Consider the following 18420-nt stretch of genomic DNA (forward strand, 5'->3'; position numbering starts at 1 on the left):
TGTGTATATATATATATATATATATATATATATATATATATATATATATATATATATATATATATATGAAATTACATTATTATTATTATTATTAATTTCCTATAATTTTTGCTTTGAAATCACCTAGATGCTGTTGTAGTTTTTATTAGTATTTTGTTTTAGTTCAAATTTTTATATTTTATATTTTCAGTTTTCATTTTAATTTTAGCTAAAGTTTTTCTAATTTTGTTGTGTGTCTTATCATTATTATTATTATTATTAATATTTATATTATTTTTAATTTTTTTATATTTATTTCAGTTTTAGTTAATTTAGTACATCAAGTTAAACTGATTTCAAATGAGAAATGTTGCCTTGGCATTAGCTGAAATAAAATGATATTTTATATATGCGTATATGTGTGTGTGTGTGTGTGTGTGTGTGTTTGTGTGTGTGTGTATATATATATATATATATATATATATATATTTCAGTTAAAGTTTGTTTAATTTCAAGAAATTTTAATGATGATAATAATAATAATTGTCTGTTTACTGTACTTTTTTACTTTAAAAAATAAAGTAAAATATTGTTTAAAGACTGAGATGTATAGTGTTTTAGCGTGTTGTGTCTGATGTTCCTTCTTCAGACCTTCCTCAGTTCCAGCTCTTGTCCTGAGATTCACGGATTCCTTCACGCCAAAGAGCACGGCAGGAAATCCTGGAAGAAGTTCTACTTTGTGTTACGAAGATCAGGACTGTACTTCTCTAACAAGGGCACATCAAAGGTGGGTCTAGATCGTCACGTTCTGCTCGCGGTTACTCACTAAATCTCTCCACCTCTGATCTCAGTTTCACAGAGTCTGCAGGGATTAGCTTTAATAGTTCACAATACCACTTGCTCTTACTATAAGAATCCCTCTAATGTGAGCTGCTTGTCTGAAATGCATCTCGAGTTGTGAGATTGTGCAGGAACTTACAGGTCCATTCAGGTGCTGTGGTTAGGACTCTTATCTGATGCAGCCTTGTTACTAGATGAGATATAGTCAGATATAACAGTGCAGCTTTATGGGGCTTACTTAGTCAAACTGGTCGAGCCAGATTTTGTGTAACACTCCTGGTATGCAGAGAGCTGAACCCTTCAAAGTCCCACAACAGGTGAGCTGTGTACTCGTACACTACTGTACCAACCTGCTCTGCCCTCGCTCTTTTACTTTCCCTTTACTTTGTTCTTTTTACTACAATAGTGCTTTTGTTCAGGAGCTCGCTCTCCACTACATGATATTGGGCTGTTTCTATGGGTACTTAAAAAAAACCTCATAAAACACTATATACACTTCATATGCTCATTACTTTATAAAATTTGTCCACAAACAAATACTGTATATGCATCAGATAATTCTATCTTAAATTATGTATTTAGTTTGATAACATAGTTAAATTACATTTTGCACATTTTTGGAATTAAATTGGTGACACCTTTGCTTTGTCATTGGTGTGGATACAGCACCACATCAAAATAAGAATAATAACAATGTTAAATTAAAAAATCAATAGAATATGCTGCAAGAAAATAAGGACCATTAAGATGTTTTTGTTCTCTATTATAATGTATAATTGTTTAATTGTAAAATTTAAAAATAATAATTATTAATAATTTTATTTATAATAATAATAATGCACACAACTAATTTGGCAGAATAGCAGCTTGATTGGAAATTATATTTAATACAATTTTTCACAACTAATATTTAATATTCTCTCAAGGTCTTCACCGATACTGTCGTAACGTAAATAAATAAATCAAAATAGGAACCAAATTGTTTGTCATGATGGAAATGATGCCATTTATTATACACAGTCAAATCATAATCTACATCTGTATAATTAGGTTTCACACAGTTTAGTTTTTTAGTTTTACTATTTAAAAGTGCAATACAGTTTTTTCTTATGCATTTTAATATCGTAGGTTAACATTTTGCATTAAAACGTTTGAAAAGTAGCTAAATAAAGGTATTGTGGAACATTTTCCAATGTGTTAAATGTGACCTTGATATAACAAAAATACATTTTTACGTGTGTGTGTGTGTATGTATATATATATATATATATATATATATATATATATATATATATATATATATATATATATATATATATATATAATATTAGTATTCAAAATGAATTAAAACATAAGTGCGAGTTTTGAAGAAACACATAAGTGAATTAATTCAGCCAAGCAATCAGACCAGATTCTGTTTTTTTTGGCTGTTATATTTTAGTGTCAAAGGTGGAAAAAGTTCTGCCAGTTTTTGAGTCCACACCTTATTAGTCTGTCTCTGTCAGTTTGGAAATGAGACAGGTGAGGCTTATAAAGGTGAGACAAAGCCTGGCTTTGTGTTTTTTTATTTTTGTCTTTTTCGTTTGGCTCACCTCACTAGCAGTGTTGCTGAGATGAAGCTCCTGCCGTTGGAACAGGTTTCCATGCTATCTCTCACCATGGATGTGCATATTACAGCCTCAGTGTAACTGAAGCCAACAGCCTTAGTTTCATTTTGAGCTTGCGGCATTGACTTCATGTAAAATAACAAATTCTACGAGGTTTAAAGATGTGAGAAAATGTTCTTCAAATCCACTTTAGATACTCATGTACTTTTGATAACCAATTTGAAAGCATGTGTGAGTGTAAATGAGCAGCAGTAGTGCAGCCGCTGAGACAAAGTAAATTGAATTTCAGCAAACTGCTGCAGGAAACACTGTCTGGCTGTTAGTATTTCTTTAATATGGCATTTTGAGGGGTGTTGAGGACGCGGGCGTTCTGGTGCAGGTAAACAGTTAACAGTCCCCTCCTCATGTGCACCGGTCAAGTCTTGTGTTTCTAGTCTGTGATTGGTCACACATTCTCTTCTCTATATTACATTACAAATTCCACACGTGTCACTCGTATCCAGACGGTCTATTAGATGCCGTTCATGTCTCACATGTTTGGATTTATTTCTCGCTACAGCAGTTTACCGCTGGAACGATGCAAATGAACTCACATACACACTCACACCTTTGACTGTAATGATTGATGACTTTTTGAAGTTTATATTGTATATTAATTGTTAGTTAATATTTTTAATTAATTAAAAATACAAAGCTGCATACAAACTATTTATAACATTGATATTAACTATATAACAATTCATGTTTCTTGAGCAGCAGATCAGCATATTAGAATGATTTCTGAAGATCATGTCACACTGAAGACTGGAGTAATGATGCTGAATATACAGCTTTGATCACAGAAATAAATTACATTTTATAATATATTCAAATAAAAAAGGATTATTTCATATTTCAATAATATTTCACTATATTACTGTATTTTACTTGGTGAGCATAATTGTCGTTTTACTTTCAAAAACAAAAAAATTGTAATTAGAATAGTTCAAAATTTCAATGACTGATTTTTTACACACTTTTTAACAAGGACACATTAATCAAAAGTGACATTGAAAACATTTACAATGTTACAAAAGTTTTCTGTTTAATGCTGTAATAAATGTAATAAATGCTGTTCTTTCTATTCGTCAAATAATCCTTTATCACGGTTTCCACAAAAATATGAAGAAGCATAACTGTATTCAGCATTGATCAAAACAAGAAATGTTTCTTGAGCAACAAATCAGCATATTAGAATGATTTAAATTATAATTTACTCTATTTTTTTATTGTCTTGGTGAACATCAGATACTTTTCTCACTTCTTTAATTTCTATTTTGTAATATATAAAAATTATGTAGTTTGTAGAAATTAAGTATTTGTAGAACACATATATTGATAAACTGATCACAAACTCAACTGGATAACAGAGAACTTTTTTCTCTTTTATTTATTTGTTTTGTAGATAGTGTGCGTGTCAATTTAATGGTTAATTTAGGAATAGATAGCAGTTAAGTCTGTTTTGGATGTGGAATTCCTATTTTAATGTTGAATTATTATTATTTTCTATTTTCTAAAGGAACCCAGACACTTGCAGTTCATTGCAGAGTTCGGTGACAGTGACGTCTACACGTTATTATCTGCCAAAAAAGTTTACGGCGCCCCGACAGACTATGGCTTCTGTGTGAAGGTAATTCAGTGCAGAGACTTCCAGACACTTTCTGTCTTCAAATCATGCTTTAGAAATGATCTCACTGTAAGACTGGATTATAAACAATTGCAGCAGTCGAGGTCCGTGTTAAAAGTGGTTTTATGATATAATAAACCCTCATTATGTCTCAAATTTATTGTTTATTGTGGGTTCTATAAAACTGCCATCAAACAATCTGTCTGGCTCCTTATCTTTCGTGAACTTTGTAATGTTTCTTTAGTTGATCTCTGCTCTGACGTGTGACAGTGGGAATATTAGAAAAATGTATTGTAAAATCTATGTATTGTATTGTATTAGTTAAAAGATGATGTATCGCTGTTTCAGGAGCATGACTGTATATGGATACTTACCAAGTAAATGAATAAATGAACATAAAATATTGCTTTTGTTATTTAAGACAGTGAAAAAACACAATTGTAACTTTCTAAAAGCTTTTAAGAAGCTTTTAATTATACTGTAATGAATTAAAACTTCCTATTCATCCGGAAGAAGGAGGCGGGAACCGGCGGACAATCAAAGGACATTTTAATAATACAAATTAAAGACAAAACAGCGCACCAGCCCCTCACGGCGACTGACGCGCACAAAATAAAAAACAAAACACAACTAAAAGCCCAGGCCTGGTCCTCTCTCGTCCTTCACTGTCGTCGCTCCAGTTTTATATCCTTTTATCTCCTTTGTGGGACTCGAGACCGGTGGTGGGTCGCAGGTGTTGCTGATTTCCCAATCACTGCCGGCCTCACTCCTTGTTCCCACGTCCCTCGGCCCCTGCACTGCTGCTCGGCCCTCCACCGGCTGGGCGATCTCCTCCGCGGTGCCTGGCGGTGGCACTGGACGGCCCTCGGCGGACGGCACGACACTCCTCCGCCGCCCGGTGGACGGCGACGGCTCCTCCGGTTTTGGGCAGCCGGCAGGAGTCCCCCGTTCCCTGCTCCTCCCCATTCAGGCGGACGGCAGCAGGCTCTGGCTCTCTGGCGAACGGCGCCGACTCCTCCGCTCCCTCACGGACGGCAGCCGTCCCTCCAGATCGCGGGCGGTCGGCAGCTCCAGCCCACCGCCTCGAGCGTCCATGGCGGCACACTCCTCGCCTGCTCGATGACATCGCGGATTCACCACAGCGGCGAGGGATCTTCAGCAGCGCGTCCCTCCTTCTCCCGGGCTTCGGCACCACTGTAATGATTAAACTCTAATAATCACCGGGAAGAAGGAGGCGGGAACCGGCGGACAATCAAAGGACATTTTAATGATACAAAATAAACAAAACAGCGCACCAGCCCCTCACGGACGACTGATGCGCTCAATATAAAAACCAAAACACAACTAAAAGCCCAGGCCTGGTCCTCTCTCGTCCTTCACTGTCGTCGCTCCAGTTTTATATCCTTCCATCTCCTCTGTGGGACTCGAGACCGGCGGTGGGTCGCAGGTGTTGCTGATTTCCCAATCACTGCCGGCCTCACTCCTTGTTCCCACGTCCCTCAGCCCCGCCCCACTCGCCACATATACACTTTAGCATGATGAAAAATATTAAACAAGACAAAGTTTATTTATATAGCTCATTTCATACACAATTCAATGCACTTAACATAAAAATAGTGATCATAAAAATTGCATAAAAGAAACAAGAAATAAAAATAAATTGTATAAATTATTTAATAAAAAAAATGGATGAATCGAAAAGAAGAAAGTATACATTGAAATGACAACAAGGAAACATTTAGGGAACAATTTATGAAAGATCTTATCTGAAAGGAAAACTGAGCTCTGAAGTGTAGATGTGTCCTTATATCCAGGCAAGCAAGTCCAGTTCTGCACGTGATCTGAAGCTGCTCTGTGCAGATGATGAGCAGACCAGGACATGTTGGGTAACAGCCATGCGCCTCTTCAAGGTGAGAACGGTCTCACTGTAAGGTTTGTCCCCATCACATCTCTCAGCGACAGCTGAATCCTCAACTGTGAGGAAACTCAAACTGAGGCTCTGTTCAAATGTACTCCTGACATAATAAACTGCAAAAACAAAGCAGCCAGAAGTCATTCATTTTCACTTAGATTTGACGATTTCCGCAGAGATTAGTGGCAAAGTAATATAGTTATTTGTGTTAGTGTAATGCATACGCATCACTAAGAGTTATATACGTTACATTGCAATGGACTACATACACACACACAAATGGAATAATTCATTTCAGTCCTTGTGTCCTTTTTTTTTTTTTTTGCATTCAGCTATGTGTTATGCAGTTTTAGAAGCTGCATTTAGAATAAATGTATACCACCATTCCAAAGTTTAGGGTCGTTGAGATTTTTGAAATATTTTCTATTAGAATATATATTAGAATTTTTTTGTTAATGTTTATGGTTACTTTTGTAACCGTAAAAATAAATATAAATATATTTATGTTTATGGTTACTTTTGTAACCATAAAAATAAATATAAATATATTTATTTTTATTTATTTTTTTATTTTGAAAAAAAAAAAAGATATATTGGCTACATTAAATAGCTTCAATGTAGTTATTTATTTTAAATAAATAGCCTTTTTACCTGGGAGTTTAATTTAACTACAGAGTCATTTGTATTATTCTAAATCAGAGCCTTTTGAGGTTATGTCTCAGTTAGGATGCTCCCTCAGAAGGCAGCTGCCTATGAAGGCTGTGGAACAGAGCTGTAATGTGTGTTTGTTTGTTTGTTTGTTCACAGTACGGTATGCAGCTTTACCAGAACTTCATCCAGCCCTATCAGAAGCAGAAGAGTTCTCCAATGGTGAGCAGACTCTAGTCTGTAATCTGTCATGTATGTTTAGCACAGCAGAATGTTTTAACCACGAGAAGCTCCACAATAACCATAAACACGGTACAGTCGTACAGTGGAAACCAGCACTGAAACACTGTCATTTCTGCTCGGCATATCCTTGGCAGGTTTCTTGTTTTCATTAGAAAGCACTTTATCATTTTAAAAAGACTCAAAAAGGCTCAAGGTTAAAAGTTCAAGATGTAATCTAATTTAACAAAGGTTTCTTAAAATTAGTTTTCTCTTGTTTTCTTGGTCTTGTGGAAACAGAAGTAATTTCTAAACTCAATATCTTGCTGCATCATGAATGAATTGTGTTTTAGTTTGATGTAAGTGGTAGTCAGACTTCTGAAGCAGTGTCTGACACTTGAGATGAAGGCAGCAACACGATCGTCTCAAACACTATAGGATCAGTGCGGTCCGTTTCATCACCAATGAGACCAAAATGTCTGCACACTTACAGTATAGAATGATGTTTGACAAATGATGATTAAATGGTTTGCAGATGACTAGAAAAAAATGGTGAACTGCTGTGAGAAAATGAAATCAAGATTACAGGAAAACTTCTTAATGTTTTCTGAATGTTCAAAGAATGTTGAAAGAATGTTTTCTGAATGTTGAAAGAATGTTCTGATCATGAGAAAACAAGACAGAAAAAAAAAATAATGCATGGTCTCTTATGGCCTCCATATATTTCCTCATAAAATTATATATATATATATATATATATGCACCTATTTTTAGGACAATTGTATTTATTTTGAAATATTATGAATTTATGAAATATTTTTAATGAGGCACACTATTTACTTAAATAAATTAATACAATTAGCTTAATCTCCGCTAAATTCTAGCTCTAAATTCTAATGCATCAGTTTGTTTAACTATATATATATATATATATATATATATATATATATATATATATATATATGTGTGTGTGTGTTGTGGACCTGCCTATACTAACACACTCTTTAAATACAAAGAAAAAACATTGCGCCAGACTTTAGACCAGTTTTGAGTTGGTCTATGGTGCAGTCTATTTTCAGCTCCTTAAAATAGCATTGCACCAGCAATACGCCTGAACGCACCTCTTTTTTAGACCAGCACCCCCATGGGCGCACAAATCAGCGCAAATGCATTTGCTAATTAAACGACGTGGCACTGGATGGGACAATGTGAACGGTGCCGGACGGAAACTAGCAAACACACTTGTGCTGTGCCTTGCGTCGCATAGCGCCGGATGTATTATAGGGCCCTCTGTGTGTCTGGATTTGCTTTATTTCACTTTGTTCCTCAGACACAGATAAGCAGTTGATGCAGAATGAGGTGAAGCTATTGTGTGTATGTGGAATTATTCTATCATCCATTGTCATAAACCCTCAGTGCTCATGTATTAGTGCGTTTGTATGGATACGAGCACATGGCTGAGATTAAGGACCTTTCAGAAGTCATAATCACTGCTTCCCTCGCTATAGGCATCGCTGTGGAAGGAAGTCCTTCTTTTGTTTGATAAGTGAGTCTGCTCTTGAAAACCAGCACAGCTGTAAGCCCTTCTCAACTCAACATTCTTCAGAGGCGCCTGAACAAAGTAACCAGTGTTCATGTAGAAAAATAACAAAATCCATCTCAGACTAAGACCAGTGAGACTGAATTCATAGATGAGTTCAAATGACTATTCGTAGATCCATAGAATTCATAGATGATCTAATAACAATAATATCTTCTGTAGAGCTGCTTTAAAGAAGCAATTGAATTTATTTATAATTTATGCATTTTGCAGTCAGGGTTATTATAGTTAACTAAAACTAAAACTGAAGCTAAATTTAAATATTGATATTATTAAAGGAATAGGGGAGGCAATAGCAAGCTAGCTTTCAAAGCATAAGATCCCACCCTCCCTGCACATTACTCTCCAAAGCCACGCCTCCTCCAAAACACACAAAAGCGATCAGGCAGACTAGAGGCCAACCAGCGACACAATGAAATTGGATGAGTGCAATGAGTGGATGAATGCAACGCTGTAAGATAAGCTCATGTCTCATTCACTGGTGAGAAAACATTACCGTACAAAGCACATAATATTACAATAATAACACCTTCCATTCTCGCTCGGTCTGCAGTAATGTAATGGAACGAGCTGATGACAGATCACGTCTGAGCGAACAGGGTGTATGGAGGTATGCAAATACATATGTTGACAGGCGAGGAGGACAGCCTATCTTAGCCCTCGGACCGCCGAATATGATTGGAAGAACAAGTTATAGTCCTACACCTTCCACAAACAATATTAATACATATAGAGCATTAACTGTGATTAAAAGTGATTGCTATCGGGATCTGACTTTCAACTAGCATAACAAAAATGTTTTTCAACCAAATCACGTACTCTGCCTTTAAATGTTCAATATCTAACTACCCATCATCTTACTTTTTGACCATATAAAATTTTATAGCAAAAATGCACCAAATTGCATATCTTTTCCTCCTCGAGTATGAGATTTATGAGCCATAAAATTAATATGTAAGCTAATGTATCAAATATGATACTGAATTCAGAAATTCCAATTTTTGGGGGGCGAAATGGTAATGTTCTTCATGAGATTTACTATCGCATCTTTACATGTGTTTTCAGAGGAGCATCTCAGAGAACTCGCTGGTGGCCATGGACTTCTCAGGACACAAGAGTCGGGTGATCGAGAACCCATCAGAGGTGCTGTCAGTGGCTGTGGAGGAGGGCCTGTCGTGGAGGGTAACGCACACTGCATACTAGATTGTGACAGACTGTGATGAAGACTCTTCAGAGATATGAAGGATGTAATTCTACTCTATAGGTTCTCAAGATTAACATGAGACTAGCGAAACTGTGTGTTATCCCCTTTATCAGAAATGCCCCTTAAAAATGGAGCATTGTAAAAAGAGGGTCAGAATGACCCTGTTTTTTTTCTACATTAATATATATATATATATATATATATATATATATATATATATATATATATATATATGTATATATATATATATATATATATATATATATATATATATATATATATATATATATATATATATATATATATATGTATATATATATATATATATGTATGTGTGTGTGTGTGTGTGTGTGTGTGTGTGTGTGTGTGTGTGTGTGTGAAAAATAGGGCTGAAACGATTCCTCGAGTAACTCAAGTAACTCGATTACAAAAAATTATCGAGGCAAATTCCTCTGCCTCGAAACCTCTTTTAATTTATTTTAAATCTCACGTCAGGTTCTTTCGCAATTATTTTTTTTTAATGTGACACAATGCGTTTGCGTCACCCACAAAGCGGAAGGAGACACAAGGAATCAGCAGTGTTCTGATTTGAGGGCGCGGGCAAACATAAAGAGAACGTCGTGGCGTGTGTCCATTGCACGATAGAGCTGGCATACCACAGCTAGGGCCCTATGATTTCCGCGATGCAGAATCCAGTCATAAAAACGGAATTTACAGTTTAACGCGGAATGGCACAGAATTTGCCAAATTTTGAATGAATTAATCAAAAATAGGTAATTGAACTTACATCAAATCATGATATGGACTAATATCTGTTAATATTAAGCTGGAAACAGTCTATTTAAATATGAATCCTGCATGTTCTGCGTGTCTCTGTTAATGAATGGAGCAGAAGCGCATCTTCCTTTATCACACACACTGAAGCGTGCGTGACACTCGCGGTGATTTCAGCGTCTGCTTTCTCACTAAATAAGGACGTGAACACATGAACAACATCTCCAGAACTGCTCTGACAGTCACTTCATGAGCATTTGACTGTTTGATTTGAGTAAAACTAGCCTCACATCACATACACTGAACTGTAAAGGTACGTCAACCCGTCAAAATAAAAGTCCTGTTTAGTTTCGTTATTGCGGTTTAGTACCAAAAAGTTAAGTTTCAATAATTAAAAGATAAATTTAATTAATGTTTTAGGTGTTTAATGTTTAATGTGCATCTCAGAAAATGCTTTATTTAAAACCCCAACTGAATGGCACTTAAATGCACTTAATTCATCTGTCAACTTTATTGTCATTGTTCACAGTACAGGTACAGTTCTAAAAAAGGAAACTTGGTTGTTCATTTTAAGAGACCCAGGAGTCTTATTTTCTCTTGCATAATTAATATTTATTATATAAGCAAAAACACATTTTATCCGATTACTCGATTAATCGATGGAATTTTTTGGTAGCATATTCGATTACTTAAATATTCGATAGCTACAGCCCTAGTGAAAAATAACTCTTAACATTATCAGTGAACCTCAAGGAAAACATTATACATTCATAATATAAAAATATATATCATAAAATATCCATGTTATGTCCCCTTTAATAGCCTCTCTGCATTAAACTTAACTAAAATAAATAAATAAATAAATAGTGTTAGTGTTGTTTCCACAAATTTTTCCTTTATCCAGTGTGAACAGTTAACTGCAGTTATTACTTTTGTAGTATCTCTGTTTTTTGGATGCATTATTTGATCAGACCGCTAAAAGAAAATATTGAAAATATGATATAAAGAAATGTAATACTTTATATATACATTTGTATGTGTTCTCATCTTCTCTAGAGGAAAAGCTGCCACAGGCTGAGCTCTCATGGGAGTCCGTCCGCCTCTCAGAGCTCTATGTCCAGCATAGGTCAGCGCACAAACACACGTCAACAAAACAGAGTAAAAACTTGATGATCCTCCCTCCATCTGTCTGACATAAGGATGTCATTCTCTTCTCTAGCTATCCATGTGGCTCAGCCGTGGTTTTACTGCAAACTGTCCCGGGACGAGGCTCAGAAACTAATCAGTCAGCAGGGCCTCATCGATGGGTATATTCATTTAAAACTAGAATAATATCGATTTTTATTTGATTATTTTTATGTTATTATTCTCATTGATTAGTTACACAATGATGTCATTTTCAAAACACTTGATTGTGAAGATGCAATAAACCGAAGCTTCTTGTTTTCTGAATCTATAGAGTCATTTCTTTCTCTCTTCTCAGGGTGTTTCTGGTGAGGGACAGTCAAAGTAACCCGAGGACATTTGTCCTGTCACTGTGCCACACGCAGAAAATCAAACACTTTCAGATTGTTCCAGTAAGTCTGACCCAACACAAATGAACCGTAGCACTTTCCATGAGTACGGTACAAAATATGATTTTTCAAGAAATTAATTACAATTCATTACTATTATTTCTAAATAAAAATAATACATTTTGTATTTAATTGAACAAACTAGAAAAAAATGTGTTACAGAAAAAATGTATTAAACAAACAAATTATTAATATTAATTAAAACTATATTATAATAGTATATATTATAATAAATGTATAATTTATTCAGAAAAAAATGTGTTAACAACTTTGCCATTTTTTTGAGTAAACTAAGATGTTTGTCACTCAGTAGGAGCTAACTAGGATAGTGCTGGTTTAAAGTGGCAAGTTAATGATTATATTTAAGCTTATATTATCCTTAAATTAATAAAAAATATTGTTGTGTGTGTGTAAAATATGCATATAAATGCATGGGTGTCACAGTTTTAAGGAGTGTTATAATTTGAGACATGGCTAAATATTATATATATAAAAAATATTTAAAATTATTATCTAATTTTAATAGTAAAATATATATATATATATATATATATATATATATATATATATATTGTTTTTTTTTTTTTTTTTTTTTTACTATTAAAATTAGATAATAATTGTAAATATTTTTACTACCCTTAAAGTATCAATTCCACAGATTTGAGAGGAAGATATTTGAAACAACCAATCACACTTTAGTTTAAGGTCCAATCCAGACTTTTGCCTCCTAATTTGCTACTTATTAATAGTTAGTAAACTTGTTGTTTAGTTTAGGTATTGGACAGGATTAAGGGATGTAGAATATGGTCATACAGAATGTGTATATACTAGTACTATGCATGCTAATAAGCAGTTAGTTAAAAGTGAAAATTGGACCTTAAACTAAAGTGTCACCAAACAACCTTGTTTCCATGCGAAGTTAGTTTGGTGTTAGATTATAGTTTATCTGACTATCTAAGTCTAAGTCTAAAGTGTAATTTATGGTTATGATGCTTTACAAAGTGTACCCTGATCATGGCAAGAGGCAGTACATGTATTTCTGTGATGTTGATCTGAGCTGTAACGCTCTTCCTGTGTGTGTGTGTGTGTGTGTGTGTGGGACTGTCAGGTTGAAGAGGACGGAGAGCTCTTCTACAGTCTGGACGACGGACACACGCGTTTCACTGACCTGCTGCAGCTAGTTGAGTTTTACCAGCTGAACAGAGGCATTCTGCCCTGCAAGCTGAAACATCACTGTGCCCGCATTGCCCTCTGAACCACTGCGGGACCTTCTGGACATCAGCTTGTGCCTTGGACAGGAAACCGTTTCACTGTCCACTCCCTGATGAGCATTAGGGTCTGAACTCTAAGACTTTGAGATGGACGAGCATCACTAAAGAGACTGGATGATCGTCTGTGGTGCAGCAGTGTAGATGGGAATGTATAATGCACTATATCCTGATACAAAGACTCTCCGTGTGGATGAGACCACCTTATTAAGCTATCAAACAAAACTGATGTTTAACGGCAGACCGTCTTGGGTCTCTGTACGGTGTGAACAAAGTCAAGCCGGGTGCACATGCAACGATTTACTGTCATTTCACAGTTTAATCTTGGGAATATATAATTATATTTATATTAAATAATAATATAATTAAAAACAATAATAATTATCATTATTACCCCCTTAAAATTAAAGAAAAAAGATTCAATTTTCATTTAATAAAAATATTCTACTTATTATTTTTTATTTTAGTATAGGAGATCATGATCCACACTCATGTTTTCATTTTATTTTACATTCATTGTTGATGGGAAAAGACATTATTATGTTTTTCCTTTTTTTTCTATATATTTTCCTTGGGTAAAAGATTTCTTCATGCATGAATAAGTACAAAATGTAAGTTTTTGTCCCCCGAATAGATTCATGACAGTTTCATAATAATTATTATTTTTATTATCATTATTATTTTATGTAATATTTAATTGTAATTAAATAATTTTACAAATATTATTTAATTTACCTAATTAAATAAATAAAATGTATTACAAAAAATATTAATAAAACTCACAATTTAATTTTACTTCATGGTCAAACATATATCAGTAACAGCACTCAACTGGAACCAGATTTTAATTATTAATTAATAAAACATCCATACATTTTTATAAAAAATAAAATATTTGTCAGCATCCATTTGGGCAATATTAGAGCTACTGTTATAAATAATAAAATATAATATCCAGTTAAAGCTGTTAGTCATGACTCAAGTTTAAGATGAGATGTATGAGATGTACAGTCTGACCTAAAGTTGACCTTTATTGCACAGTCTGACAAGAAAAAACTGTCCCATGTGCACTCGGCTTAAAATGGTATGGGATAGCCATGATCTGAACACTTAATAAGCTCAAACTGTTGCTGTTTTCCAGGGGTTTCTTTTTATTCTTTTTATCATGCATCAGAAAAATTCAGGTATTTTATAAACGACGTGTTTGCTGAAGAGAATCTGTTTCTGTGCATGCCGTAGATGACGATCCGTCACCAACGCACATAACATGAACACTTGAGATGATCCTCTGCTGTATCACGCCGTGGAATGTATCACTTCCTCCTGATGACTGCCAATGATGGCCAACATGGTTTACATTCAAGAACTGCATGCACGGGTGAGAGAAATCACATCAACACGGATGACAGATCAAACAATTGTTGTACATTTGAAATTGATTTTTATAGACAATGGCATTTATGGAAGGCATTTTCTGCCAAATTTAAATAAATAAATGAAATGATTAAAATTAAAATTAAAACCAGATTAACGATTTAATTACAGAAAACTGTACGCAAAATATGTGACAAAATTGAGAATGAAATTAAATGATTTCATTTTCACGGTGACATAACCTGTCAAATTGAAAAATAAAATGCAATTAGTGATTTCACATTTCATTTTTAATACAGTCTCGAGGCAAGACTGCCAATATTAAAATGAAAAGCCAAACGTGAAAAAGAAACTACACATACAGTTTTTACAAAGCTCTTTATTAACGCTCACGCAATAATAGTGACACAATTCAAATTTAAATGTAAATTTTACTTGTCATTTTAATTCCTCTTTTATTTCACTGTTTTCATTTTCGTTTTCATTTTCAAAGACAACCTGCATGCAAATTATATGTTAATGAGTGGGTGTGGCTCAGTTACGTTGTTACGTGGAGGAGCTATAATGGCGGTTATGGCCAGTATAGCAGCAGAATTAAACCAGCTAGCAAACATTTCGGATGATAATGACTTCATTTTGCTACGAGTTGAATCTATCTTGGATACACTTGGACATTTTGCAGCCGTCAAAACTCAGCAGACAGCAGATTTTCCGGGGAGTCTCGTGGAGGCTCAGGCCAAGGAACTGCAGTGGGTCGAGGGTTTGACGCATGCTGGTCAGGCTGGTTGTTTCTTCCACGTTCTAATGCTGCAGCAGCTTCCCGCAAAAGCTCACTAACAGATTCGCCATGTCTCGATTACAATATATTCACATTTTAATGTCGTTTCACACATTGTTTCAACCACCATTCAACTCATGCACACGAGACTTCGACGACTGTCTCTAGCGCCGTTACTTGAATAAGCCACACCCACTCATTAACATATAATTTGCATGCAGGTTGTCTTTGAAAATGAAAACAAAAATGAGAACAGTGAAATAAAAGAGGAATTAATATGACAAGTAAAATTTACATTTAAATTTGAATTGTGTCACTATTATTGCGTGAGCGTTAATAAAGAGCTTTGTTAAAACTGTATGTGTAGTTTCTTTTTCACGTTTGGCTTTTCATTTTAATATTGGCAGTCTTGCCTCGAGACTGTATTGAAAATGAAATGTGAAATCACCAATTGCATTTTATTTTTCAATTTGACAGGTATGTCACCGTGAAAATGAAATCATTTAATTTCATTCTCAATTTTGTCACATATTTTTCGTACAGTTTTCTGTAATGAAATAGTTAATCTGGTTTTAATTTTAATCATTTCATTTATTTATTTAAATTTGGCAGAAAATGCCTTCCATGGAATTCAGGTAAAGAATGTCATGCACCTGATTTGGAACATTTGTAATAGTAAAACAATCAAAAGTGACATCTTTTCCAGTTTTTTATGAAAACAGACCTGATGACACAGATCCGGCAGAGCTCATGTAAAAACTAATAACCAATGATCCGTTTTAAATAGCCAGTATAATTGTACAATAACTAAGCTAACTGTCCAAATCAATGTCATGGGCTGCGATTTCTGTTGAAGAAACAAACTATTGGTGTGCTTTCTGCATTCTCGCTGACATTTTATGTGTATGTTTCTTGTAGAATGACATTTAAAATGAAAATAATATTATAAATAGTTTTACAGCTGTGTATTAAAATAAAAATACAATTAAAAAAAGACTTTCAGATGGCCAAGGTCATGATTGCACTGTAGTTTGAACACTGGCAACTTGATTTCTGATCCAATATATGATAAGATTTCCTTTTTTCTGACTGTTAGTTTTATTACTGTTGTTATTATTTTATGTGTTGAGTTCTGTTATTGCTGTCATATTCATCTACATATTTTTTCTACAGCTGTGTGAATGCTGGAGTATGTGTATAGTATGCATATCTTCTCAATTCATGCTTTTCTCACGAAATCTCAAGAACTGGGTCATAACACACACACACACACACACACACACACACACAAACACACAAAAATATGATTAAGCACATTTTCCCCAAGACTTCTCATTACTGCAATGCATAAAATAATTTAAATGATTAAATTGTAAAGTTTTGTTATGGTAATTATCCTAAAATTTAAATTTCTTACGATGATTTTTATTTTTAAGGTGAAATCTGGCTTTGACATGTTATGTTTTTGGTTTAATCAAACAGCATTTAAATTATACTACAAGTCATATTTCCAGAATGTCAATCAGATCATATCTGATCAAATGTTTTCTCCTCTGTAACCGTGAACCTGTTCATTTACAGTAAACTCACAGTTCAGTGTTGCTTCCATGTTATTTTCAGTGCAGCACTGAACTGTTGTTGTTGTTTTTCATAATGAATATGAAACAGATTTTTGTACTTGTATTTCCTATAGGTTTCATGACACTGACAGCAAATAAACTTGAAAAACCTTGTTCTTAGGTCTTATTTTGCTTAGGCCTATTAGTTCTGCAAACCATAATTATTTTTGCTCAACAAAATAATCATGCTGTTGTTGTGCAAACGTTGAGTTTTTATCAATAGGTCAAAAGTTTTTGTCATGCAATTTCTAAATAACAAAATAGACAATGAAGAACATTGAAGAACAAGAATCCATTTCACAGGGTTTTTTTTTTTTTGGTGTTGAGTAGGTGAAAGGATGTTTTTTATTGTGTGACACCAATAGTCAAACATGGATGAGGATGCATGATGCTCCGGGGGTCTTTGCTGGATCCAGAGTCTGTGATTTGCTCAAAGTGAGTGGTACCCTGAAGCAAAAACACTAGCACATCCTTCCAACACAATGCTGCACGCTCTGGTACTCACCCATAGTGGGTCAGGGGTTCATCCTACAGCAAGAAAAGGACACAAAACAAACCTCCGGGCTATGACAGGACAACATTTACTTCAAATGCTGGACGGCCAGCTCAGTGTCCAGAATCAAACCCCACGGAGTCAGTTCAGGACCAACTGAACAGAAGTTATATGGCAAAGCAACACAGTTGAGGCAACTTCTGCAATGGTGAGAGAGAAAAAAAACAGCCAACAACTTTTATTTTACAGAAAGTAAGCCACACCTTTGATTGGTTATTTGTTATGAAGAAATGTTCTTCCAGTAATGTTAAGAGAATGTTTGTTAGTTCACAAAAACGTTGTGTATACATTGTTCATGCATGGAACTTTTTTCTGAAACTTTTAATTTGGATGTTATTAAATTTTTATTTTTGAAGAAGAAGATGATGATGATGATGAACATGAATATATATATATATATATATATATATATATATATATATATATATATATATATATATATATATATATATATATATATATATATATATATTTTTTTTTTTTTTTTTTTTTTTTAACATTCAGAGAACATTAAGAAATAATGTTTTCATAACTTGAGGAGATGTTAGCAGAACGTTCTACATATTTTTGTTAGCTGGGAAACTGCATAAAAATGCTGGCATTCCGAAACATTAAAAAAGGGAAAAAATAGGAATTAGGGAATTAGGAATATTTTATATTTAATGTGTAAATAATATGTAATCATGTTATCCATAAAAACGTAACTGTAGTCTGATTACGATTGAAAAAATAATTAAATCTAATTACAAATACTTGATTTCTGTAATTTGATTACGTAATCCAGATTACATGAAATCAGTTACTA

The 18420-nt window shown here is 34.2% G+C and overlaps 1 protein-coding gene across 4 annotated transcripts in view; it reads left to right on the plus strand.

The window, feature by feature from the left end:
• Positions 1 to 13640, plus strand: part of LOC132153204 (growth factor receptor-bound protein 14-like) — an 86241-nt gene extending 72601 nt beyond the window's left edge. For all 4 annotated transcript variants that reach the window (XM_059562542.1, XM_059562543.1, XM_059562545.1 and 1 more), the window contains 9 exons: positions 629 to 766; positions 3985 to 4095; positions 5907 to 6002; positions 6812 to 6874; positions 9537 to 9653; positions 11506 to 11575; positions 11669 to 11756; positions 11933 to 12026; positions 13132 to 13640. In XM_059562542.1, coding sequence (XP_059418525.1) covers positions 629 to 766; positions 3985 to 4095; positions 5907 to 6002; positions 6812 to 6874; positions 9537 to 9653; positions 11506 to 11575; positions 11669 to 11756; positions 11933 to 12026; positions 13132 to 13278 — 924 coding nt within the window. In that variant the 3' untranslated portion in view covers positions 13279 to 13640. The remainder of the gene's footprint in view (positions 1 to 628; positions 767 to 3984; positions 4096 to 5906; positions 6003 to 6811; positions 6875 to 9536; positions 9654 to 11505; positions 11576 to 11668; positions 11757 to 11932; positions 12027 to 13131) is intronic.
• Positions 13641 to 18420: the final 4780 nt, after the last annotated feature.

This window comes from Carassius carassius, chromosome 11 (assembly GCF_963082965.1).
Source record: "Carassius carassius chromosome 11, fCarCar2.1, whole genome shotgun sequence".
In the NCBI taxonomy this organism is placed as follows: Eukaryota; Metazoa; Chordata; class Actinopteri; order Cypriniformes; family Cyprinidae; genus Carassius; species Carassius carassius.